This window comes from Dendrobates tinctorius, unplaced genomic scaffold, assembly GCF_039654945.1.
Source record: "Dendrobates tinctorius isolate UK_male_01 unplaced genomic scaffold, ASM3965494v1 ptg000027l, whole genome shotgun sequence".
Taxonomy (NCBI): domain Eukaryota; kingdom Metazoa; phylum Chordata; class Amphibia; order Anura; family Dendrobatidae; genus Dendrobates; species Dendrobates tinctorius.
The window spans coordinates 11280185-11308081 of NW_027361695.1; the positions used below are offsets into that span (position 1 = coordinate 11280185).

The window sequence follows — 27897 nt, forward strand, 5'->3', positions numbered from 1 at the left end:
AAGTCCCAGGCCATGATCCCCCGAATTAATTATCAATAGTAGTACTGATATAGTAGTAGCATCGTCAGGAACAGAGTCTTTAATAGCCAACAGGAGCGCAGTCCATTAGAGGCTTTTCCAGTACTTTGTTATTCATCACCTATTCTCTGCATATGACATCAGCATCAGATTGGTGGGGTCTGCTAACTCGTTAGTAGCCACTGCCAAATAAAAAAGAGCAGATCTGTAGGACATTAAACAGTTGATGGAACTGTGCTGTTCAGCTCCATATACTGTTTATATCTGTCTTCTACTGATGCTTAGAATAATTGGAGTTGCGGGGTCTCGGATCCCCACCGACCCGATATTAATGACCTACTGTATATTTAGGATAGGTCAATCCTTTTAGCAACAGCGCAAAAGTCAAGACAAGAGCATAATCTGGAAAGGAGCCAAGGATGAGAACCAGGAATAGAATACAGTAATAGGTCAGTGGTGTAGCCTGGGGTGCCGGTGCCCGGGATAAGGCCAATATGGTGCCATCTAACCCAGTAATAATGCCCCAGAGAGCTATGTTAAAATTAATTTTGCCTGTTGAGTGACTACTTAAGTAATGCCTCCAGTTTGTCCCTTATATAAAGTTTTATTGCCCCTTCAATGTGCTCATAAAAGTAATAATGCCCCGTGAGTGCCCCCTCCAAAAGTAATAATACCACCGTTGTGCCCCATAGCTCCCTGCTCTACCACAGGATCCAACTGTGGTGGAGCATTAAGTCGATGCCGGTACAGTTCTGATACTTTCTTGGTGGGACCTTTTCAGAAGTCTAGGGAATATACATTGCCCTGGATCTTTGATGCTAGAAAAGAAAAAATCCATGCTGAAGATCTGGAGCCAGACCAGGGAAAGAGGTAGCTGCAAACCAGAGAAGGCAATTGGCAGGAGATATGGCTGCCAGCAAAATCGGGGTACCAGAGCCAGGAAAGATGAGTAACAATGTGTTTTAAAATCCTCATCTCGAGGCCATAGTGGAAAGCAATTACGTTATAAAGAGCGCCTCTCGCTGTGGAGGACCTTCCATGTCCAGCATTACACTGACAACCTATTGAATGGGCACTGTGTAAAGCTTCATTCTCACTGTGGTAGGGATTGTCAAAAACCTAGAACCCCCTTTAAATATGTTCCTTAGATTAATTTGTGCAACTTTTGTTTTCAACTACATTTCTCACAATAGCCAGAATAACTATCTCATCAGATTGGCACAAATTAGTGCAGATCGGGCTAATAAATATATTAGGTTGTATATAACGTCTAATTAAACAATTCGTCTGTCATTATCATTTATAATTCACCAGGGGGAATGAGATAATTACTCTTTTATTTTGCCTCTATATGCTTCCAAAGAATGGGTATTAATTTCCATAAGTACTAACTAATTACAAGATTATGCATGACAGTGATAACAACAAGCCTAACCCTGAGCTTTCCAGTGCCGTGTATGCGCATACTGACCTGCATATTAGAAGCACTGGGTGGGAGGTAAAACGCCAAAAGGGATTTTCTAAAAGCAAAAAAATAAAATATAGAGCACGTAAAATCAGGTATAGAAGTGGTTATATAATAAGTGTTCGATTCATATCCACAGCCTTCAATCATTGATTGTTTTGGCCAAAATGATTATTTACACTTTACAAAAGTTTCTTTTCATTTTCTTTCCTAATATATGGTTTCTTGTGTGTGACTGATAAAGTTTCTCCGAGGGCCTTCTAAAGTTTTGGGACTTTAAAGCCTTTATGCACATTGACATTTATTTTGGGTACTAACACTATAAGAAAGCATTTATAAGCTATATGTATTTCCTGCAGGTGCCTCATTGTCAGTGGGTCTATCCGTTTCTGTCCACAAAAGGGGTCACTTCTAGGTTTAGGTCCCCTTTAGTGGAAACTAGCTATTCTCACTCTGGAGGACCCATTTTGCGGAGACATCTGATTGATTTCAGTGGATAGCTTGTAATACTTCACTTCCCCTGCGGTGGCACTGTAGGAGAATTGAACACTTGCTGCATTTCTAACATAGATCACAGCCAATCACTGGTCATAGTCTCTCTATCTATCTATCTATCTATCTATCTATCTATATATATATATATATATATATATATATATATATATATTAGCTTCACTGGACCACTAGCCAGATCTTTGAAGAACACCCAGTTTCAATTGACTATGGATAAATACAGAATTCTTAATGGTCCCAATTCAGGACCCTCATCTGGGTAGAGAGTGGTAACTTTCATTCTGACTCCGGAGGACCCGTCTTACTGGAACCCTCCATTGATTTTGATGGGTAACTTGCAATACTTAATTTCCCCTAAGGTGACAGTGTAGGAGAAATTGATCACTTGCTGCAAGATTCACACACAGATCACTATTGATCACTGTGAGCAGCCATCTAGGAATCTAATGATTTTTTTAATTGGTTTGCTTATTGGAGGACACTTCTACCAGATTGTTAAAAATGGACTAAAAATATCAAATATATATTTGCTGGGGATTAAATTCCGAGGTCCCCATTCTTATCTGACATAAGAGTAGTTACAGGGACAGCTTATTGATTTCAACAGGTAGCTTGCAATACTTCACGTGCCCTGTGGTGGCACTGCAGGAGAATCGAACAGTTTTGTGTAAGGTTCTAATGCCGATCACAACTGATCACTGGCAGGGCACTTTCCGAATGCTGGCCCTTATGAGAAATAGCACCAAGTTGCAAATGAACTCTGTAGCTATACCTTTTAAGTCATGCTTTGTACTGTTTTACACCCACCACAACCTTAGAGGCAAAGATTTGACTTCTAACGATAGTTTGGTTGAACTTTAAAGGGCCTCGTGGGTTTGTTTTAGACAATGCCCTTTTTAAATGTTAGCACCCACCGTCCCCTTCAAAGACTCTTCCTTTATGCCCTCGCCTTCTTGTGCGGAGAGCCCTCGGAGTAACGCAGCCGTGTGAAGGATAGAGATGGCAGACGAGCAAACTCAGGAAATTAGCGAAGTAATCGCATTAGTGTGAAGTTGTGCAGTAGACTGCTGCTTTCAGGAAAACGGCTTCTCTTCCAAAGAATTTGGCCTGGTAAATAGAGTGTAGAGCACATACCACAAGATTTGGGTTAAAAGGGAGGAAGGACAAAAAAAAACAAAAAAAACGCTTTGTCAATGTGAATTAAGATCTCGGATTTGTCCATGGAGGAGGGAAGTTGTCACCGGGAAACCTGCAGGAATTAGATTATTTGTCCCTTTTATCATTAATATTTGATCCTGTTAAATGCAGGTGGATTAAAAAAATATTTCCGGGAAGGGCTTCTGTGCTGAAAATGGTCAAAAATTATTTCCTACTCCCCAATATAATGAATGCATTACTTAGTACTACAGCATTAGAGGCGACATCCCCAAGGTGTGGGGGATGGGAAACAGCAACTTCTCCTATGAGGGCAATTGTAACTTTTACCTAGGATTTATTATCAAAGAGTTTATAAGTAATTAAAGTTTTTGTTTAGGGGATAAATTTTAACCTTATTCCCCTGGGAGATGCTGAGCTCATGGATACATCGTTTTGTATTATTTTATTCAGTATTTTAGTGGTAAACTGTTCCATGCACCTAGAAAGAAAGCCTGTGAGTCCTGCATCTCCTGCCCAATACTAGTAAAAGTCTGTGAGTCCTTTTGCTCCACCCGATCTTAGAGAAAGCCTGCGAGTCCACTTAATGTGCCCACTCATAGAGAAAACCTGAGACCTCTTGCTCCACTAACTCAGAGAAAGCCTGTGCGTTCACTTAGTCTGCCCTGAGACCACTCACTCATAAAGAAAACCTGAGAGTCCTCTTACTCCGCCCACTTATAAGAGATCCAGTGAGTCCTGCTTCCCTTACCCATGTATAGCGAAAGCCTGTGAGTCCTCTTACTCTACTCGCTCATACAGAAATTTTGTGAGTGCTCTTATTCCACCCACTCCTAGAGAAAGCCTGTGAGTCATCTTACTCTACTCACTCATAGAGAATGCATGGGAGTCCACTTACTCTGCCATCTCACAGAGAAAGCCTGTGAGTCCTCTTACTCTGCCAACTTATAGATAAAGCCTGTGAGTCTTCTTACTATGCCCACTCATAAAGAAAGCCTTTGACTCCTGCTTACCCGACCCACACATAAAGAAAACCTATAAGTTGTCTTAACCTGGCCACTTTTAGAGAAAGCATGTGAGTCCTTGCCCTACTTTTTTAGAGAGAAAGTCTGTGAAATCCGTTTACTCTTCCCACCCATAGAGAAGGTCTGCACTGTGTGACCTGACTTTCACTACGACTTCTACTGGAAGCCTGTGAATCTTGCTTCCCCAACATAGTAAAAGTCTTTGAATCCTCCTCCATATAGAAAGTATGTGAGTCCTGTCTCCAGCCCACATAGTAAAAGCCTGTGAGTCCTGTGTCTCCCACCCAGATAGTAAAGGCCTGTGTCTCCCGCCCACTTAGTAAAAGCCTGTGAGTCCTGTGTCTCCCACCTAGATAGTAAAAGCCTGTGAGTCCTGTGTCTCCCACCCACATAGTTAAAAGCTTGTGAGTCCTGTGTCTCCCCCACCCACATAGTAAAAGCCTGTGAGTCCTGTGTCTCCCCCACCCACATAGTAAAAGCCTGTGAGTCCTGTGTCTCCCACCCAGATAGTAAAGGCCTGTGAGTCCTGTGTCTCCCGCCCACATACTAAAAGCCTGTGACTCCTGTGTCTCCCACCCAGATAGTAAAAGCCTGTGAGTCCTGTGTCTCCCACCCACATAGTAAAAGCTTGTGAGTCCTGTGTCTCCCACTCACATAGTAAAAGCCTGTGTCTCCCACTCACATAGTAAAAGCCTGTGTCTCCCATCCACATAGTAAAAGCCTGTGAGTCTGTGTCTCCCATCCACATAGTAAAAGCCTGTGAGTCCTGTGTCTCCCCCACCCACATAGTAAAAGCCTGAGAGTCCTGTGTCTCTCACCCACATAATAAAATCCTGTGAGTCCTGTGCAGGGCAGCAGGACTCACAGACTTTATCTACAACTCCTGGTACTGTTTGTACAGCTTTTAACATAGTGATACAAAATGATCTGGGTAAATATACTGCCCCCTACAGGAAGGATACTTAATATAAAACTGTATTAGGATTTTCTCTTTAAGGGTATGTTCACATCCGCTAATTTGTAACAAAAAAATGTTTGCAACTGTTCCTTTCACCTGATTGGAGTTTCCACTACTTGTGGGAAATATTGAAAGGAATAGAATGCAACAAATCTGTCTCATGTGAATGTAGCCTGAAAGAACAGAAAGCAAGTATAACCCTCTCTGACAGATACTTGTCTCCACATGACTCGGGGCTAGAACTAGTTTTGTGTCCCTACAACAAACAGTTATTTCAAAGAAACTATAAAAATAAAAAATAAAAATATGAAAAAAAGATTTTTCTCATTTTCAGCATCAATTTTCTGCCTACTGTGACTTATTGGTAAGGTTGTTCCACCAGGCATATATCCCTAAACTGCAATTTTATCTGCTTTAAGAATTACGAGCGGCTACACAAAGCTTTATTGTTCAAACACAGTTCTAGGAAAGCATAGGCGTAATGGATCTGAAAAAGCAATTTAGGAGTTGTAGGCCAGGCGCTTGTCTTGAGCAACAAAAGTACCGAAAATGAACTCTTGTCATACAGCGAGCGCTGCAATGTTTCCTGCTGTTACCACAAATGATAGTTTACAGAGGAGGCCGTCCACGTAGATGATGATTATGAACACATGAATGACACAGTCTCTCGCAGTGACAATGCAGCCGCCCCCTCACAGTGATCCGGCCAGATCCATGGTCACAGGATAGAACCTGGAGAATCATTAATGGCAAGGAAAATATTCTGAACCTGTCCATTGTAAAAGCAATTACCACTTTATTTATACCCTCTTTCACTGAACGTATTCTCCCCTCATCCTACTGTATTCTCTATAAGAGAGTACTGTTTTTAATGTATTTATTTCTTACTTTCGCTGTTTTTCTCTTTCATTCTTTCTTACGCTTTCTTTTTTTATTTCGATCATTGTCTTTCCTTTTATTTAGCCTCCTTTTCTTTCTTTCATTCTTTCTTTCTCTATTTTCTTTTTTTATTTCTTTGATTCTTATCTTTCCTTTCTTTCATTCTTTATCCTTCTATTTCTCTTTTTTTCCTTTCTTTCATCCTTCCCTCCTTTGATTATGGGCACCTTCATTGTATAGAACCTATACTGGCTTCCTCCTTTCTGTCTACCTTTGTTCTTTCCTTCCTTTTTCCTTTCTTCCCTTCCTTCCTTCTTTCCTTCCTTTTTTCCTCTCTTTCTTCCTTACGTCTATTTTTAATGTGTATATTTATTTCTCTCTTTATCTTTCTTTCTTTCTCAATTTCCTTAAATCTTTCTTTCTTCTTTCCTTCCTTCCTTCCTTCCTTCCTTCCTTCCTTCCTTCCTTCCTTCCTTCCTTCCTTCCTCTTTTTCCTTCCTTTCTTCATCTCATCCTTCTTTTATCTTTCTTTTCTTTTTTCCTTCCATATTTTCCTTCCTTTTTCTGTCCTTAGTATCTTCCTTTCCCTTCCTTCCATCCTTCCTCTATTTATTCGTTTCTTCTTTCCTTGCTTTCTTTTTTCCTTCTTTTTTTGATCTTGTCTTTTTCTTTCTTCCTTCTTTCCTTCCTTCCTTCCTTATTTCCCTTACTTATTTCCATCCTTAGTTCCCCTTTTCTCTTCCTTCCACACCTGCTTCCTTTCTTTATTTTATCTTTTTCCTTCTTTTTTTCCATCAAATCTTTTTTTCTTTCTCTCTTCTTTCCTTCCTTATGAATGTGCTTAGTTATTCCTTTCCATTCCTTCCTCTATTTACTCCTTTCCTCTTACCTTCCATCTTTGCTTCCTTTCTTTCTCTGTTGCCTCTTTTTTCCTTCCTTACATGATCTTGTCTTTTCTTCCTTCTTTCATTCCTTCCTTATTTACCTTTACTTATTTCCATCCTTAGTTCCTCCTTTCTCTTCCTTCCTTCCATCCTTCCTTCATTCGTTCCCTTCCTTCTTCCTTCTTTCCTCTCTCTAAGATGAATGGGCACTTTCTTTGCACACAACCTATTTTGGTGGTTTGTTCCAGAGTTTTTCTGCAGCGTGTGAATGAAATTTGGTAACATTTCATCCTCTTTGCTGCCACTGTAGTATGTACCATCATGAACGTGCCATTATGCTTCACTCTTTCAGTGATGGCGCTATGGTCCTAGCAGTGTTTCTATAATCAGGTTATTATTGGGGGATCTTTCTGACAGATTGACATTGTCTTATATAACCGACCTTTTTAGATGTGTAATATGTTATAAACAGTCATTGTAATAATATTCGGTTCTTTTAAATATTTACACATTTATTCCCTTCTTTAACATCAGGTATCAGAGGTGATGACATGATTGATCCCACAGTTTAGTATAAATGTATGTAATGATTAAAATAACTTCCCAAAATGTAACCCAGCGAGGTCCCCGCTGTGTCTGACCCGACGAGGTCCCCGCTGTGTCTGACCCGACGAGGTCCCCGCTGTGTCTGACCCGACGAGGTCCCCGCTGTGTCTGACCCGACGAGGTCCCCTCTGTGTCTGACCCGGCGAGGTCCCCGCTGTGTCTGACCCGGCGAGGTCCCCGCTGTGTCTGACCCGGCGAGGTCCCCGCTGTGTCTGACCCGGTGAGGTCCCCGCTGTGTCTGACCTGACGAGGTCCCCGCTGTGTCTGACCCGGCAAGGTCCCCGCTGTGTCTGACCCGACGAGGTCCCCGCTGTGTCTGACCCGACGAGGTCCCCGCTGTGTCTGACCCGGCGAGGTCCCCGCTGTGTCTGACCCGGCGAGGTCCCCGCTGTGTCTGACCCGGCGAGGTCCCCGCTGTGTCTGACCCGGCGAGGTCCCCGCTGTGTCTGACCCGGCGAGGTCCCCGCTGTGTCTGACCCGGCGAAGTCACCGCTGTGTCTGACCCGGCGAGGTCCCCGCTGTGTCTGACCCGGCGAGGTCCCCGCTGTGTCTGACCCGGCGAGGTCCCCGCTGTGTCTGACCCGGCGAGGTCCCCGCTGTGTCTGACCCGGCGAGGTCCCCGCTGTGTCTGACCCGGCGAGGTCCCCGCTGTGTCTGACCCGGCGAGGTCCCCGCTGTGTCTGACCCGGCGAGGTCCCCGCTGTGTCTGACCCGGCGAGGTCCCCGCTGTGTCTGACCAAGCATGGTTCTGCTGTATCTGACCCGGCAAAGTTCTGCTGTGTCTGACCCGGCGAGGTTCCGCTGTGTCTGACCAAGCGTGGTCCTGCTGTGTCTGACCCAGCGAGGTCCCTCTGTGTCTCATCTGGCATGATCCCGCTGTTTCTGACCTGGTGAGGTCCTAATGTGTCTGACCCAGCGAGGTCCCTCTCTTTCTGATCTGGCATGATCCCGCTGTTTCTGACCAGGCATGATCCCGCTGTGTCTGACCCAATGAGATCCCAATGTCTCATACGGCTCTTATATGAATTATTATGTTTCTTCTCACAGCTTTATCAAACAGCCATGGGGAATTTCTTCTAAATGGCGACTTTGTGGTCAGTATGTTCAAAAGGGAAATTAAAGTGGGCAACGCGGTGATTGAGTACAGTGGGTCAGACCACGCCGTGGAGAGAATTAATTGCACAGATCGAATTGACCAAGAAATTGTGCTGCAGGTAATACAGATCTTAAATAAGATAATGAATGACTTGACTATGATTTTAAGAGGGTCTATTTTTTTCTAAAAACAGCGCCATTCTTGTCCATAGGTTGTGTCTGGTATTGCAGCTCAATTCTATAAATGAGACTCAACTTAGGCCCAAGAGGGGTGCTGCTTCTGGTAAACAGACCCAATTTTGGAACAAAACTGTAACTTTCTTCTTTTATTCATTTCTATTTAGATCTTATCAGTCGGCAATTTATATAATCCAGATGTTCGATATACCTTTAATATTCCAATTGAAGATAAACCTCAACTTTTCTTCTGGAATCCTTATGGTCCATGGCAGGCATGCAGTAAAATTTGCCAAGGTAAGGGAAGCACTATTGAGTTTGATCCTTATTTGTAAGAATCGGCTCATGCAAGTGTACTTTGGGTCATTTAGCAACTTTGTAACTCACTTGTTAAGATTAGAAAATACAGTCTGCTTTTTTCTTCTCTACAAACAGTGCCTCTTTTTGTCGATGGGCCATGCCTGGTATTGCAGCTTAGCCACTTTTAATTTAATGTAAAACAAGCAGACCCATTACCCGTTTCAACAATGCTTCATCAGGGGCATTAGTTCACCCATCAAATTTTAGTTTTTGTCTGTATTCTGGGATTATTTGTGTCCATTGTTCGTAAACTGTATACTTAATAAAAAAAAAGACTTTTTACATATTGATTTGATAACAATTTTGTTCCTGGCACATTTTTTCTTTTTTTTCTTTTACTGCATCCATTGTTAATGCTCCAGTGCATCTGTAATAGAAAAAAATATAGTGACCTATTAAATAATCTTTAAAAATATCCTTACATTCAGTGATATAACTTGAGGCTTGTGGGCCCCAATGCATAACCTCCAACAGGGCGGCCCCCAACTATCATGGGTCTTTAACAGTGAAAGTCTTTACAAATGGGACTTAGGGACTTTTTGGGCCCCCCCTCAGACGATTGCAACCCCTGCACCTCCTATAGTAACGCCCCTGCTTACACTCTGTGTCTTTAGCTCCTGTGCTGAGCTCTACGTCTCCATGGCAACAGACTACAAACGAACCTTGTGTAGTCTGAGGCTGCTGCTATTTTCCTTTTTTTTTTATTTGCCAAGCAACATATGATTCTGAATAGAGGAGACCCCCCACCATCAGGACTCCAGTCTATCATTCAGAGATGAGAATGGCGGCCATGTGCTTTTTTTGTAGGACAGTGTGAGGAGCGCTGCAGGAGAATGAAACACTCTCTGTCAGGTTTCCCCACTGATCACTGAGGGATACTCTGTGCTCAGTAAATTTTTGAGCATTTTTCAAGCAAAAAAATTGACTTTCCAAAGTGGAGATTCCCTTTAACACATTTGGTAGTGTGGCTCATGACTCGTCATGTGAACTGTCCCCGATATCCACTTCCTACAAGACATAACATACCGGGCAAAATGCCACATTGTTAAAATGTGCTGCTTTTTCTATTTTTTTTTTTTGTTCCCACTCCCCATGAGAGGTGTTTGTGTAAAGTACCGCTCTCCTCATTAGAAATGCATTGAAGACCCCAATGTCCAGGGGATCTGTGTGATATCACGCTCGGAGGTTCTTGTTCTTCCTGCTTCGATTGAAAAACTTTCCATTGTTATTCCATAGACACCTCTCACGCTTTGATGAATGGCCTGTACAATCACATCGAAAACGTGTCATATTATTCTCACCGAAGATAAATATGAACCTTCCCTCAGTGGACCCCTATGGCTTTTAAGTCTGCAAGAAAATAGACTACAGAACCTAAGCATCACCTTCACATTATCCCTGAAGGGAAGCACATCGGGTCTGCAGACCAAATAATAGCAGATAACATTAGAGGAGACATAAACACCGAATCTGTAATCCGAAAAGCCAATAATCAAATGTGCGGCCGTGTAATGTGTGATGTATCACAACATTGTCCTATCGAACGTAATGCCACTGAAGGCTACGACTATATATCTGCGTGTCTCTCTGTCCGTCTGCAGGTGCTTCTCACAAAGTTAGAATATCATCAAAAAGTGAATTAATTTCATTTCTTCAATACAAAAAGTGAAACTCATATTATATAGAGTCATTACAGAGTGATCGATTTCACGTGTTTATTTCTGTTAATGTCGATGATTATGGCTTACAGCCAATGAAAACCCAAAAGTCATTATCTCAGTAAATTAGAATAATTAACAAACAAAAAAAAACACCTGCAAAGGCTTCCTAAGAGGTTAAAAAGGTCCCTTAGTCTGTTTTAGTAGCTCCACAATCATGCATCCCGCAATATCTGGCACTGTGAATTTGTCTTCAATAAAATGGGGCCGTTGTGCTGACTCCAGCGCCACACTTCACAGGCAGTGCCCAACCCAGCTTCAGACAGAAGGACGCATCCACCTTTACATATAATAAATTATGGGGAAGAGTATAATATTGTAGTGAAAATGATAAAAGACAGGATCGGGCACTAATATAATGTAAGAAGAACTTGAGAAAGCTGCGTGTGTGGTTAGCGAAACGCGCATCGGGGTGACATCAGACATGGGGGCCCCTCTCTTAACCCCTTATTGACCGGTAAGCTCTTCCCCCTTTTCCCTAAATGTATTATTTATTGACTTAATGTATGCACCGGCTGCTATCCTTATTAATATTGTCCCGTATAAACATATCCCCCTATCTAGAGTAATCCGTCTGATGAAGGTCTGGGTTACAGACCGAAACATTGCTAATTTGATTTCTGATTCCTAAATAAACTACATGTTCTTCTTGCATTGTGTGAGTGTCAGATCCTGTTTTTTACATTGTGAATGGCGTGGTATCCTACCTGAGCACCTTATAGTACAGAGTGACATAGATATTTGTCCCTATAATATGGAATGTGTTACTACTGGTCCTTACCTGTAATGAAGCCTGGATATATCTATTTCTACAGGAGAAAGGAAAAGAAAGCCTATCTGTTCAAGGGACTCGGATCACCTGGTGGTTTCCGATCAGAGATGTGATCGTCTCTCTCAGCCTGATCTCATCACTGAGACCTGTAATACTGACTGTGAATTAAGGTAATTTATACAGGGATTGATCATTAATTTATGCACGCTCCACCCTGGACAACCCTAACAGCAAAATATTCACAGGTGGCACATAGACCGAAAGAGCGAATGTTCTGCCCAGTGCGGCCCGGGCTACCGAACACTTGATTTCTACTGTTCAAAAGTCATCAAGTCAGAAGGAAAGATGGAGAAGGTAGACGATCGGTTCTGCAATGGTCTTCAGAAACCCAGCAGCAAGGAGAAATGCTATGTGGACTGTAACACCGGAAGATGGAGCTACTCAGCCTGGTCAGAAGTTAGTATTGACTAAGCAGACTCAGAACAGATCCTTTGGCTTTATCCAAGGATTGACCAACTTGATAGGCATGAGATCTGGTCATCACAATAGTAGCTGGTCAAATCTGATCAATACAGACGTGTCCATTCTTGCTTTTCCGAAAATTTTATAAAAAAGTAATTCTTCAAAGAGTTTTTGCAAAGTTATGAATCCTTGTCGTATACTTCATTACCTTATCTTGATTCCTTTTCTCCCAAACTCTGTGCTGAAAGAGCTATTTTAACCATCTTGTTCATGCACTTAGAATAGCGATTTCGAACTCCAGGACTAAAATTACTGTTGTGTGAGCATTTATTCTTCCCTCCTTCATGCTCAGACAAGGAGAGAGTATGTAAGCGTGTCTGAGCATTTGGGAGGGGAGTAGAGAAGTTCCCACTGGAGTACAGATATCTGAGCAGGTCAAAACAGCTGTTCTATGTGCATGAACAAGGAGGTCAAAACAGCCCTTTCAGCATGGAGATTGTGAGAAAAGGTAGCATAGTGCATCAGTAGAGTTCAAAACTTTGCAAAGACTGATCAATAATTGCAGGAAACTAAAAAGTTTAGTTACTCTGTAAGGCTCTAATTTTTCACAATAAAATTTCATCACATTAGAGTGACATGCAAAACTCTCGACAGGCTACAATTCACATCACCATCACTAGACGGCAACATAAAGACACATATAGAATAAACATCTCCTAACAGAGGATCAGGAATCCATGTGTTTTTTATAAAGCTCATACAACTCATTATGGGATATACAGAACCAAGAGAAAAGGAAAGGAAGGAAACATCTATAGATCCCTTAACGTGTGGACCACCTAGTATCATGTTTCTTCAATGAATAAGTGAAAAATTAAACAGCCTGGGAACATTGCAGGATAAATCTTAACGTAGTGGTCCTCATGTACGACCGTCAAAATGTTGATAATTTCATATAATTTTGCAATTATTTTAGTTATTTGTCTCGATCGTGTGGTTCAAAGTGATTATTGCTTGAAACAGCTCCAACTTATCCTGAAATCCTGACTTCCCACACAGTGCTCGAAAAGTTGTGGAAGCGGCACAAGGAGACGAAGGGCGGCGTGTGTCAATTCTTTCCGCGAAGTTCTCGACGATTCCAAGTGCAGCCAACAAGAGCGGCTAACGGAACAGAGATGCAGCGATGTTTTGTGCCCACAGTGGAAGACAGGTGACTGGTCAGATGTAAGTGTGGCAACCTCAGGTTTATTAGCGGTAATTTAGTAGTAAAGTCCAACAATACCAATTTAGAAAATTACTCAAATACTGGCTTTTGAAATTATATGGTCATACCTCGAATCCTTTTACCAGTTTCTGCTAAACAATATGGATATTGACGAATCCCTTTTTGTTGGAAGGGTTTATTAATGATCAGTTGATCACTTCCAATAATACACTTTCAACTGTGATCAATTCCTCCACAGCACCACCACAGGTGAAATCAAGCATTACACAGCCTGTCCATGTAATCAATGAATGTGCTGAGTCCTCCGAAGCAAGAGACACTCTTTGTAACCCCCTCTATACATTATCTAATAGATGAGGATATTGAAAGGATCCCCTTGTGTTAACTCCTAAATCCTTTCAATTATAAAAATGATGTTTTTCAAGCCAAGTGACTTCTTAAATTATTTATGAATGACTACGAGACCTAAAAGTACAAAATATAATTCTTAAATGTCTGGATTTTGTGCTCTCACCAATGATCCAAGGAAAACGTATGTATGATGGCTGATATAAAAATGTTCATGAATGGGTAACTGTTATCTTATGTTCGTGGGGTAGCTTAATGGGGTTGTCCGACCTTAGGGTACAAGTCTGCAGTAACTCTATGATTCTCCGATGCCGGGAGCGGTGGGCACACAACTGTGATTTTGTGATTTGCATATATGCAGTAACATGCCAACTAGACATGCACAGCCTCGCTCAATACAAGTGTACTGAGCGAGGCTAGACATGTCTAGTTGGAATGTGGCTGGAAGTATGTAAATCGCATACAAGCAGTCACATGACTTCCCGCTCATGGTGCTGGCACCAGAGAGTCCTCACAGCATATAGTGACTGCAGACTTTTACAGTAAAGCCATACCGTACAACCCCTTAAAACTAGTTGTCCAGTTTAGAAAAAAAAAAAAAATGTAAATGCCTTATTAGGAAATTCTGAGATAATTTGGGGGGGGTCCGTCCTCAAACTCCTCATCAGCTGACCGCAGTGAAGAGCACAGTCTGGAGGACTAGTCCTGTCCTGGCTTATACAGACATCCATTGTTTCTAATGTGTAATGCTTCATCTTCCCTGTGGGGGTGCTGCAGTAAAATTTAAACTCTACCATTTTCCCCAGCACATCACAGCTGATCGCTGGGGATTATTTTGAGATCAACTTATTGTCAAGGAATATTTTTAACAAGTAGGGATCCTCCTGAGTGAAGGATTGCTTTAATCTCTGAATACTGTAGCCACAATGTTATCTCAAATATAATTAAAGTATATTTAGGCATTTAAACAATTACAGGTTAATACTTTAAACCCAATGGAGATGGCCATCCTACAAGTCTGGTATCTGTGTCCCGTCATTATATGAAGCAGGCTCAGTAGCTGAGCCTGCTCCATACAGCACAGGAGCCGACTGTAAATGATGCGACCGGATTACTAATGTGATCAGATCAGTTTATCCTCCTAAATGCTACGATCAAGCAAGACAGGCATTTAAAATGCTTCCAACATGGTGGCGGTCAATTCTGATGGCTATCGGCACTCCCCGCGTGACGTGTTGGCGGGGTGTCGATCAGTTGCCATGCAGCCAGTGGCGTGCTGAAGACCACCCGTGAACTCCTATCAGGCTCAACCCATACTAAAGTGTTGCGGAATATTAAATAATAAATATAAAGAAACAAAAATATAACGTTTGAGTCGCCCCCCTTTTCCCCATTTGTAAATAGCGAGATGTAAAAAATACTGAAAATTGGCATATTCTGTATTACAACGCTTTTAATTGCCAAACTAATAAAATATATAAATATTTATACCATAAGCTAAACTAGGAAACAAAAAATTGAACAAGAAACATTAGGGAATTTTTTGTGGCCACAGTTGCCCCCCAAAAATGCAATAAAAAGCAATTCTAGCATCATGCGTACCTCTAAATGTTCCCAACAAAAGCTACAGCTCTAGGCGCAAAAAAACAAATTTATACACACTTCCATCAGTGGAAAAGTTAAAAAGTTACGAGTCTCAGAAAATGGGGACACAAACCAATTTTTTAATTTAAAATGTCACATTTTTTAAATAAAAATAAACCTTAAAACTTTGGTATCTCGGAAATCACATCGACCCGAAGCGCAAAAACCAAACCTCATATAGGGATGGTATGGTAAATCCTGTGACTTTACTTGCAGTGTCTCGTGACTTGCGGAAAAGGTCACAAACATCGGCAAACCTGGTGCCAGTTTGGAGAAAGTCGGGTAAACGACAGAGTTTGTGATCCAGAGACCAAGCCTGTATCGGTTCTGACTTGTGAGCAGCAAGAGTGTGCGTCGTGGCAAGTTGGTCCATGGGGCCAGGTACAATCCTTCATGGGTGGTTTAGATTTGGTGTTTAGAACTTTGTATCGCTCAGGTTGATCAGTTCCATCCGTTTTGCCCCTCCTTGTTCAGTAGGCCATATCCCCAAATTCGTCTTTGTCAAATGTCTTCATTAGAACACAAAATGAAAGAGGTTGCACAACTCTGGGGTGAATTTTATTTTTTTTTTTTATTAAGTGGCATATATTTGAGGCTAAAATATTCTTTTTTTCAGTTTGGTTTCATGAAAGATTTTGCACCATTTTGCTTTTACAAGCTTTGTTTTCCTGCACATTCAACTTTGGCCATAAATGAACTGAGAGGCGCTAAGAAAAAAGAAGACAAACTCCGCAACATTTTTAAGGAAACCCAATTGCAAAAATTAATTTTTAGCCAAAAAATACATGCAAATTAAGTATTAGAAATCAAAAAAAGAAACTTGTCCGGCAAAGGTGGACAATCACTTTATATCAAACAAATATAGAAAGGAGTTCAAATCGCAGACCAAAGAATTTAACCAGAGCCCAAATTTTGGAACCAAAAGTTATTTGGCCCCAGATTTCAGACTTTAGATCACAAACCCTATGAGATAGCAGCACTATGGGGAGACAGTGGGCAAGAAATTGGACCAATGCTGCGCGGGGCCGTGCCACCCACCGATGGGAAAACGCGAGCAGTCTTCCAGTCTCTCTATCTCGGATGATGTCTGGTAGCCTGGTACAACCCCATCCATATTTTCAGATGACCCCTTTTCCAAACTCCCATAGCTGTGCTGGTCCGGAAGACCGCCACTGGACAGTGATGTAGAAATCTGAGTGCCGCGTACCGGAGTATTCTAAGTCATTTTCGACTTTTTTTTTTTACTTCTACATTGGAAGGCATCAAATCAGCCTTGTGTAATCGTAGCCAGTGGGTGAGCGAGCCGACCTCAATTTCAAATGAAATGTAGAGGAAAAAGTTATAGATTTTCCTAAATTGCCTTGAATTGCCCAAGCGTCGCCTTACAGATATAATCAATATGGCTTTATCTTCATGTTTAGTGTTCGGCTTCGTGTGGCCCTGGTTATCAGATGAGAGCAGTGAAATGCGTCGTGGGCGCATATGGAGCCGTGGTGGACGACAGTGACTGCAATGCAGCAACTCGGCCTACAGATACTCAGGTGAGGGCTGATCGGGATACGGAGAGGTTCCCTGCATCCAGACCAGGTGCATTTACAGCGCCTGCAGAGGATGTAGTGTAACCCGAGCCGCAGTGCCATTATTATGTTTGGCACCCTGGTACAGATTTTCCACAAGACATAGGCAAGGGTCTTCCAGCATTTATGTTTTAGTAGTAATTGATAAAAGGCATTTTCTTGATCGTTGTTCCTCTGTTATCCCTCCTGGAAATGTATGAATAAATTAACGATAGAGTATTACCACTCCCCTAGTCACTTAAGCATGTCCCTGCTCAATCTGACGCTTTCCGACTGGTTATAATGCGAGTTATCATGCTATTTATTCAGTGGCTCTCGATTACTAGTTGTTATACATTTTAAGCAGGGGTGGGAAAAACTCTCATTTCAGAATGTGCCTGTCAAGCTGTGTCGGTCTTTGGTAAAGGAGAGGGGCCTAATACTGTCCCTGAAACTGGAACCCTAACTATCTCTGTCCTGGGGGTACTCTTGAAGGTAGAGAGGCCTGAGTCTCTGACCTTACTATGCTCCTGTTAAACTTTGATCTGTCTCCTCCCCCACCTCATGAGACCTGGGACAGAAATATAAGGTGAACAAGACACAAAGACAAAACAGGGATAAAAGAAAGCAAAAAACATGCAAACACTCACCAATGGTAAAGAGTTTTATAGGGAAGTATAGGAATGTACCGACCAAATGGGAATAGGACAATGAGTAAAGCATACACCCAAAAGCAGCACGTAACAATCCCCAGTAGCAACAACGTTTTTCAAGTAGCTAGGAAGCAAAGCTTCCACTGGCAAGGCAGAGAGGATCTGGCCAATTTATATATGGAGAGGTAATGACCAGATCAGAAGCAGCTGAATATGGAGCTGCAAGTTTCTGACCAGCATAGAAAGGGTCATTAACCTCTTAAGCACCCAAGGAAACCAAATACTTTTAATATGGGACACAAACACACAGGCTAAATGAAAGATCTGCGATTCACAATACGTAGTGATCTTCTAATCCCATATCTCCCAGTAGGACATGACATACTTGTGACAATGCCCCACTCTAAGTCCATGTATTAAAGCATAAATGTTGTCAGACGGTAAATTCCTCAGTTGTCCAAACCCACCAATGACAGCGGGATGAGCCGGCCATGTAAGGTAAATGGGGGAACCCCAACTTAAGCTGTCAGATAACATAAGGATTGGATGTTGAGACTCAATCTCACTATCACTATACTTATAATGGGAGAGGAGACACGCCAGCGTTATCTAGCAGTGATGCTCCCATAGAGAACAAAGCCTGTGTATGGGGTAATCAGCAGAGTTATCCATCAGTCAAATAATATCTCAGCTGTGCTTATGGCTTGTTTAGCTGCCCTCTCCTCCTTCCCCACCAATAGCTTGCCCATTGTTATTTAATGGCTTGTACAAAAAATTTTTTAAAGGGAACCAGTCACCAGGTCCAAAGTCCCTAGTGTTTGACCTTATTCCCTCTGTTCCCCTAAATATTCCATCTTTTGTTTTTTCTTAAAACTTCCACATGGTTCACAGGGAAATAAAGCAGAGAAGCCTAAAAGCACACCCAGGAGGTTCCTGTGAGACATGCGTGTTTGATAAAGACACTCCCAGGAGGTTCCTGTGAGACATGCGTGTTTGTTAAAGACACACCCAGGAGGTTCCTGTGAGACATGCCTATTTGTTAAAGACACCCAGGAGGTTCCTGTGAGACATGCGTGTTTGTTAAAGACACACCCAGGAGGTTCCTGTGAGACATGCGTGTTTGTTAAAGACACACCCAGGAGGTTCCTGTGAGACATGCCTATTTGTTAAAGATACACCCAGGAGGTTCCTGTGAGACATGCCTATTTGTTAAAGACACACCCATGAGGTTCCTGTGAGACATGCCTATTTGTTAAAGACACACCCATGAGGTTCCTGTGAGACATGCCTATTTCTTAAACACTATGAAAAAAATTTGCACTAAATCAAAGATCAGTATCTCTATATCTATCGGTATTACACAGGGGAGCAGCTGCAATTAAATAAGAGCAAAAACTGGATACTTCTGAAAAAGTGGAAAGTAGTAAATTACTTTGTTTAGGAATTGAGACACCCACACTGACTGACAAAGAAATACTTACCATACAGACGGCCAATGGATATGATATGGCGCCTTTAAAGAGAGGCCTCCATCGCTGGTTGATCCAAATCTTATTCTCTGCCCATATCTTTGAAGATTTAAAAAATAAAAAAATAACATAAAATAAGCACATTGTTGACTGATCCTCTTTAAAGGTAGAGTATTTTTTTTAAATTATTATTATTTTATTTAAAATTCTACGGTGCCCTCCCTTTAGTGGTGCCCTAGGCAGCTGCCTACCTCTTGAGAGATTTGTTGGCGCAGTATAAAGCAGGGAGCGACTACCAAATATAAAGCAAGGGGCGGACATATTTTTCTTGCACAACCCTTAAAAGTTATTTCCTAAAAAAAAAAGAAGAAAAGTGAAAAATTGCATACCCTAGACTTGGCCTCAATCATGTATCACGAGCTGGAGAGTGACTGACATCAGCAAAGCCGCCTCGAACGTTCGCCTCTTAGCAACCAGTTCAAAAAGGTATTAATTATGGGAAGGAAGCCGCCTAACAAACCAAACTCATTTTGACAGGACTGTGAAACAGCTGCATGCCCGGGCATTCCAGAAACCAAACAGATCGTCCACAGCAAGACGCAGTGGAGATTTGGATCTTGGACACCCGTAAGTGTATTTTATGATTGCTTCGCTTCCTGTTCCTACCTCCTTGCCGTACCTAATGAAACCTGCCATGTCTTTCTAAAATGCGTCGGTCCCTCTCTAGATTGTCAGCCGTGATATTCCCGGGCCATGTGTTGAATGTCTTATGCTTTAGTCTATGGATTTGACCTTCTGAAAACAAAATGCCACCATTACGGCCATACCAACGAAATGCCTGACGCGGGTGATTAATCATATTCAGCGTCTCTAGCAGCAGAACGTATTCCAGCCCGTGACCACCAATAAACACAGATGACTTCTGTTTATTTTATATCACGTGCCGCATTTATAGAATCCGATCCAAATAATACAGCTGCTGCCTCAAATTGTCCATCAGGTTTCGGAGGTTGTCCGCATAAAATATTAGGAAACTGCCACGGGTGTGTCAGAGGCTGCAGACCGTCGCTCTGCATCTGACTGCAGAAGGTCTCAGCAGTTTGCTTTGCAGACTTTGTCCTGGTTCTTCTGACTCTAGGACCCAATGGCAACCTCCCCTGGCTCTAGTTGACACACCTGGACCGGGGTGTTTATAACTCCCAGCTGGCTGCTAGGAATTGCCAGTGATATTTCCATTTCCCTGTTGAGGCTTGGAGCTATAGCAGTCAGCTGTCTTCCTCCTTGGTGTTTGGAGGATGTCTGTGTTTCTCTCTGAGTCTACTCAAGCTAAGTGTTCCCCTTGTTTGTGTATCCCATCTGTCTTTAGTTATAGTGGGGATTGACTAGTGCATATCCTGTCCTTCCCTAAGCTTATTGCCAGGGTCAGGCAGGGTTTAGGTATCCCACTCTGCGATAGGTGCAGAACCTATATAGGGATGCTTAGGGCACAGGGTGGCATTAGATCTGCCTAGGGGTCTTCACTACCCCTCCTAGTGTTGGGTTCCCTTCCCTTTATCCCTCGTGTTGCACTTAGTCTTTCCTACACTGTGTTCATGACAGAATCAGTCTTCTTCATCTAAGATTCCCCTGCCTCCAACAGAATTAAGTGTATTTTTTTCTATTGTACCATTTTTATTTAACATTTTATTAATTTTAGGTGGTGAGATGGAATAAAAACAAACAATTGTGCTATTGGTTTTTCGTTTTTTTTTTTTTGTATTATTATTCACTACATCGACCCACTTTGTTCAGAAAGTCACAACTGTTATGCTGATATAAAATGTGTTTTTTTTTAATTATATTTTACCGTTTTTGCAAAATTATCATAATTTTGTTTTTTAATTACCTTTTTACAGTTTGTATATTTTCTTTAAACTTTGAATATTTTATTTAAAAGGAATCTGACGGCAGCATAATGTAGAGACAGATACCCTGATTCCAGAGATGTTTCACTTACTGGGCTGCTTGGTGCAGGTTTGATAGAAGCCCTGTTTTGTCTGATGTAGATGTGGCAGACGCTAAGATTTCTGGGCTGTATATAACCCCGCCCACATCATTGATTGTCATTTTCCTGTGTACATTATATATTTTAAGCAAGCTGCCAGTCAGTTGTGGGGACGGGGTTACACGGTGATCAGCCTGACTGCTCTGCACTTGAGACCTATTTAGGCAGTGATAATCTCCTGCTGATAAAACACTGATTGTATTGAAACTTTAACACACAGCCCAATAAGTGACACATCGCTGGAGTCCAGCTCTCTTATGCTGCTCTCAGATTAAATAGCAAAAACAAACCTGCTGATAGATTCCCTTTAAACTTCTATTTAACTTTTCTTAGCTTCAGTAGAGGATTCAAACCTGCTTTATGCTTTTACCAGATCTTAGGGACATACAGTACAGACCAAAAGTTTGGACACACCTTCTCATTCAAAGAGCTTTCTTTATTTTCATGACTATGAAAATTGTAGATTCACTCTGAAGGCATCAAAACTATGAATTAACACATGTGGAATTATATAATTAACAAAAAGTGTGAAACAACTGTAAATATGTCTTATATTCTAGGTTCTTCAAAGTAGCCACCTTTTGCTTTGATTACTGCTTTGCACACTCTTGGCATTCTCTTGATGAGCTTCAAGAGGTAGTCACTGGAAATGGTCTTCCAACAGTCTTGAAGGAGTTCCCAGAGATGCTTAGCACTTGTTGGCCCTTTTGCCTTCACTCTGCGGTCCAGCTCACCCCAAAACATCTCGATTGGGTTCAGGTCTGGTGACTGTGGAGGCCAGGTCATCTGGCGTAGCACCCCATCACTCTCCTTATTGGTCAAATAGCCCTTACACAGCCTGGAGGTGTGTTTGAGGTCATTGTCCTGTTGAAAAATAAATGATGGTCCAACTAAACGCAAACCGGATGGAATAGCATGCCGCTGCAAGATGCTGTGGTAGCCATGCTGGTTCAGTATGCCTTCAATTTTGAATAAATCCCCAATAGTGTCACCAGCAAAGCCCCCCCACACCATCACACCTCCTCCTCCATGCTTCACTGTGGGAACCAGGCATGTAGAGTCCATCCGTTCACCTTTTCTGCGACGCACAAAGACACAGTGGTTGGAACCAAAGATCTCAAATTTGGACTCATCAGACCAAAGCACAGATTTCCACTGGTCTAATATCCATTCCTTGTGTTCTTCAGCCCAAACAAGTCTCTTCTGCTTGTTGCCTGTCCTTAGCAGTGGTTTCCTAGCAGCTATTTTACCATGAAGGCCTGCTGCACAAAGTCTCCTCTTAACAGTTGTTGTAGAGATGTGTCTGCTGCTAGAACTCTGTGTGGCATTGACCTGGTCTCTAATCTGAGCTGCTGTTAACCTGCGATTTCTGAGGCTGGTGACTTGGATGAACTTATCCTCCACAGAAGAGGTGACTCTTGGTCTTCCTTTCCTGGGCTGGTCCTCATGTGAGCCAGTTTCTTTGTAGCGCTTGATGGTTTTTGCCACTGCACTTGGGGACACTTTCAAAGTTTTCCCAATTTTTCGGACTGACTGACCTTCATTTCTTAAAGTAATGATGGTCACTCGTTTTTCTTAGCTGCTTTTTTCTTGCCATAATACAAATTCTAACAGTCTATTCAGTAGGACTATCAGCTGTGTATCCATCAGACTTCTGCACAACACAACTGATGGTCCCAACCCCATTTATAAGGGGTAGTCATGAAAATAAAGAAAACTCTTTGAATGAGAAGGTGTGTCCAAACTTTTGGTCTGTACTGTACATAGAAATCAGTGGGCCCCTTAGAGAAGGTCCAAAATTTGGCGCCCACGATTGGCTGCCATTAAATAACCCAACGGGCTCCCAATCCCACGACATGTTGGAATATGCCAAGGAATATGAGAGAGACAACACCCCTTCCACCTAACCAAGTAGATGCTGTAGTTGCTGTCCACCAAGGCATCCAAGGGATTCAACACAGCAGGGTGCCAGTTGTGTAAAACAGCTGGCACCCACCGGGCTTAGTGCATACGTTCGCTCCATGCAAATCCTCCCAACGTCTGTTGTATGTATATGTCAGATGTTGAGAGAAGTGGACAGACACTAGGCAGGGGATAGGGCTTTTTGGGACCAGCCACCCCAGGTTATGGGTACAATAGTGGCCACCATTGGCTGTACGCCACTACTATAGCTTCTTTTTTACCCATATGTTATTTGCTTTTTGGTCCAGCTTCTAATGGGTTGAATTGCCTGGGTCAGAGTCATCTTTCAAAAGGTTGTGTGCACTTTTGCAGCTCGGCCTTGTTCGCTTAACTTCAAGACCAAACACAATCATATTTCTAAAAGAATGCAAAACACAAGCCGCGGAGACACCATCACATGTTTCTCAACGCAAGCAATGACTAGCCAGGTCTTTCCCCGGGAAGGAACAACCACGGGAAGGGCAGTCTCCAATGAAGGAAACCACCTATGCCAAAACATGGTATCCATCCACAGACAGCTGTTTCGGGGTATTGCCCCTCATCAGTGTGGAGTAGGAAACTGGCCAGTAGGAGCAATGCCTAGTAGAAGATTGTGAAAAATGAGGATGAATGAACTCATGGAGATCAACATCCAACACTGCGGAGACACCATCACATGGTTCTCCTGCTGGCCAGTTTCCTACTCCACACTGATGAGGGGCAATACCCCGTAACAGCTGTATGTGGATGGATACCATGTTTTGGCATAGGTGGTTTCCTTCATTGGAGACTGCCCTTCCCGTGGTTGTTCCTTCCTGGGGAAAGACCTGGCTAGTTATTGCTTGCGTTGAGAAACACGTGATGGTGTCTCCGCGGCTTGTGTTTTGCATGTTTTTACATATTTCCCATAAGGGATGGGGGCATTGCTCTAGAATCACTGCGTTGAGAAACATGTGATGGTGTCTCCGCGGTGTTGGATGTTGATCTCCATGAGTTCATTCATCCTCATATTTCACATATTTCTAAAAGAAAGCAGCCATGTTTTCATGGACAACCCCTTTAAATAAAACTTGAAGGAAACGTTATAGGCGTTCACTCTCTAAAACAAACTCCTTCCATGAACCGACGACCGTGAGACTTATTCTTATAGTTTATAGGATTACGTTCCATTAATAAAGTACCCGTGTACTGTAAGGTCAGAAATCTCACACGTAGAAGGAAAAAAAATCAATATTTTTGCATGAGGCGTCGGGGGGAAATTATTCCGGTTGTATCCCAACCATCAATCTTTGTAATATTTCTTAGTGCTCAGCAACTTGTGGTAAAGGGACCAGAATGAGATACGTCAGCTGCCGCGACGATCATGGTGCGGTGGCGGACGAGGCGGCGTGTTCCCACCTGCCAAAGCCATCAGCGACTGAAGTGTGTACAGCCACTCCATGCGGACAGTGGAAAGCGCTGGACTGGAGTTCGGTAAGTAGGTCACTTGGAAAAGAAGCGCAGAAAAAACCTACAAAAAGGAATGAATTCAATAACAAAGATATTTTCCTAATTTTCAGTGCTCGGTGACCTGTGGCCAAGGGAAGGCAGTGAGGCAAGTGGTTTGTGTGGATTTCCTCGGCCAATCCTTCGATAATAACGAATGTGATCCAGAAGAAAGCCCGCAGACCGAGCAAGAGTGCTCCATGTCCCCTTGTCAATACGTCAACCACGATTACGGCCGGCCAATTCATCCTTTCCCAAATGTGGACCAAAGAGTACGATCCAACCCAACCCTGGCCATCCTGAACAGGAACAGTGGACGTTCTGCTGGTTCAAGCGGAAGTCAATGGAGAATAGGTCCATGGGGAGCGGTACGTTTCAAAATGCTTATATGCACCTTGATTTAGCTCATACATTCCACTATTTCCATGACCAAATAATGTTAGATTTTTGGGTTTCAAGTTATCCAACCATTGTGAATGTTTAACCAGTGAAGAGTGGGAGGCCTAATCCAATGGCTGCAGGGTGTCAAGAACACCGCACTGCACTTGCTCACTGAGCAAGTGTGGGTGTCCTGAGTACAAAGACAGTACCCAAAGATACCTGTGGAGCAGGGCAGCAGCGGTGACGATGCATGCTTCAGAGTATCAGGACCTGAAGCACATGACTGCTGGGGGCGTGGCCTAAGCTCCACAGATCTAGGAGCTGCAGGGAAACTCCTAGAAAGGTAACTACGGGACAATGTTACCAAGGGGCATAGACAGAGACAGAAACCAGACGAAGCCAGGGTCAAAGCACCAGATAGCAATACAGTACCACGGGGTTTAGACAGAAAGGATAGTCAGGACGTAGCAATAGGTCAGAAAACCAGAACGGGCAATAGACGGTACAATAGGGACAAACTGTAACGGAGTAACGATAGCCAAGCCAGGAGGTCAGAACCGGAGAAGACAGTACTACCAAAGCGAGAGACGGAGTACAGAGTGAGGGGACAGGCCGGGTCATACACGGGAAGCAAACAAGCAACGCAGAATACATGCACACCAGGGGTCAGACACACCAGAACAACAGTATAGCTGACAGAGAACCCTGGTAAAGAGTGAGTATAATACCCCTCCCAGATCCAGAAAGAGGCCACGAACACTTAACCCTGTGAGTGCAGGGCAAGAACCCTGTTCAAACCATGACACAGGGGTTGCAGTCCCACCCGGACCCTGGAGCCTAAGGGTCCCTTTGTCCAAAATAAGGAGATCAGTACTAATAAAGATTCCTGATAGTAGTTGGGGGCCGTGTTGGAGATTTTGCACTGGGCCCCCCCCGCACTGCAGGTTACCCCAGTGTATAGAGGACTTGTCCATCAGTATTAATTTGCAATTTTTATTATTTTTCATTTATGTAAATGCCGCTGTTCTCGTGAATTTGGCATACTTTTTCTTTTGTTCTTAGGCCTATCCTATCCTGAGATATCGTCTGCTCTTCCCTGTATGTAAATCTAGTATTTTTAGCCAGCTGGGCGTGGTCCTCAAGAATCCCATAGAAAAAAAGCTTAGGGTCAGGCCCACTTGAGTAAAAAAAAAACTACATTTGCATACAGATAAGAGATGGCAACTTCTCAGGCAAGAAGAGACACGGAAACAAAAGAAAGACAAGGATATATTCAGGAGAGCAGCATTTACACCAAGTGAAAAAAAATACTGATCTATGGCAAGAAATAGTTCCTTTTTAAAGGAAATATGTCACCATGATTTTGGTACTCTATTTGAGAGCAGTATGATGCAGGGACAGTGACCCCCGATTCCAGTGATGTGTCACTTATCAGTCTGCATGATGTGTTTTTCATACAATCCGTTTTCTCCGCTGGAGATCTAGCAGTTCTCTGAATGCTGAGCTCTGTATAACCCCGCCCACATCACTAATTGTCAATAGGGTTATGCGTAGAGAGACTTGTCCTAGCAGCTCCGCTAAATACATAGGGTCAAAAATAATGGGGCCTAAGTCAAACATTTTCCTATATAATCAATTTGTCCCATTTACATGTTAGTGTTCTAGCACATGTGCCGGAGGATTCCAGCGTCGTGTGGTGGTTTGCCAAGACGAAAATGGGTATCCTGCTGCCAACTGTGATGAAAGAAGCAAACCTGCTGAGCAACGGCCGTGTGAATCTGGACCGTGTCCGCAGTGGGCATTTGGCAACTGGGGAGAGGTAAATCCATTGAATTCTACCAAGATGTATGAATTGTACATGGTTACTTGCTGAGAACACATATGCAGTCTACAAATGGCAGCTAGGCTTATCTTTAGGTCGGGGCTACACAGTGTCCACAATTCTCTGAAAAGTCGCAGGACAAAAACATTTCTGCAACTTGTCCGTGACTTGCTGTCGCGCAACTGTTTTGGCGCTCCGATTTCGCAAAAAATAAAAGAACCAAGTTGCAGATAAGTCACACACACGTGAAGTCTATGGGTTTAGCTTTCCAAACATACCCACCTCGAAACCAGACATTTTAGAATTGGGTAATAAATTACATTCTAGATTACTCTAGATAATTAATCTCATGGTCCTTATTCTTATTGGCGAAGGGTCACTTCAAAACATAGTCCAACATATTTTGTAATGGTGAGTACCATACAAAAAGAAGTGAAAAAAGGTGAAAAAAGTGTGATAAAACAATATACCATAGCAATAAATATAAAATAAACTTTAAAAAACTAGGTCTGGGCTTTGACTAGGCCACCTTCAAAACATTTACATGTTTCCCCTTAAACCGCCATATTGCTTTAGTAGTATGCTTTGAGTTATTGTCTTGTTGGAAGGTGACCCTCCGTACCAGTCTCACATCACTTACAAACTGAAACAGGTTTTGTTCAAGAACATCCCTGTATTTCGCACCATTCGTCTTCCACTCGACTCAGACCATTTTCCCTGTTCCTGCTGCTGAAAAATATCCCAACAGCATGATGCTGCCACCACCATGTTTCACTATGGGGATGATGTTCTTGAGGTGATGAGCTGTGTTGGTTGGCGCCAGACATGGCGTTTACCTTGGTGGCCAAAATGTTAAATTTTGGTCTTGTCTGACCACAGCACCTTCCGTCATACATTTGGGGAGTCTCCCACATTTCTTTTGTCAATCTAAAAATGAGCCTTACAATCTTTGTGTGTACGTAAAGGCGTTTATCTTCCCACTCTTCCATAAAGGCCACCTCTATGGAGTGTAGGTCTTATTGTGGTCGTATGGACAGATACTCTAGTATATGCTTAGGAACTCTGCAGCTCCTTCAGGGTTACCTTTGGTCTCTATGCTGTCTCTCAAAATAATGCCCTCCTTGCCCGGGCTGAGAGTTTTGGTGGGCCTCCCTCTCTTGGCAAGTTTGTTGTGGTACCATGTTCTTTCCATTTGCTTATAATGGTTTTGATGGTGCTCCAAAGGGTCCTCAGAGATTGGGA

General features: G+C 42.7%; 1 protein-coding gene across 1 annotated transcript in view; it reads left to right on the top strand.

Annotated features, from left to right (window-relative positions):
- The window catches only part of ADAMTS9 (ADAM metallopeptidase with thrombospondin type 1 motif 9), a 256075-nt gene that overhangs the window by 132090 nt on the left and 96088 nt on the right, over window positions 1–27897 (top strand). The window contains exons 17-27 of the mRNA XM_073569764.1: window positions 8551–8717; window positions 8943–9072; window positions 11669–11795; window positions 11871–12081; window positions 13147–13311; window positions 15521–15685; window positions 16726–16845; window positions 19520–19609; window positions 24273–24440; window positions 24527–24820; window positions 26491–26652. Of these exons, the coding sequence (XP_073425865.1) occupies window positions 8551–8717; window positions 8943–9072; window positions 11669–11795; window positions 11871–12081; window positions 13147–13311; window positions 15521–15685; window positions 16726–16845; window positions 19520–19609; window positions 24273–24440; window positions 24527–24820; window positions 26491–26652 (1799 nt within the window). The remainder of the gene's footprint in view (window positions 1–8550; window positions 8718–8942; window positions 9073–11668; window positions 11796–11870; window positions 12082–13146; window positions 13312–15520; window positions 15686–16725; window positions 16846–19519; window positions 19610–24272; window positions 24441–24526; window positions 24821–26490; window positions 26653–27897) is intronic.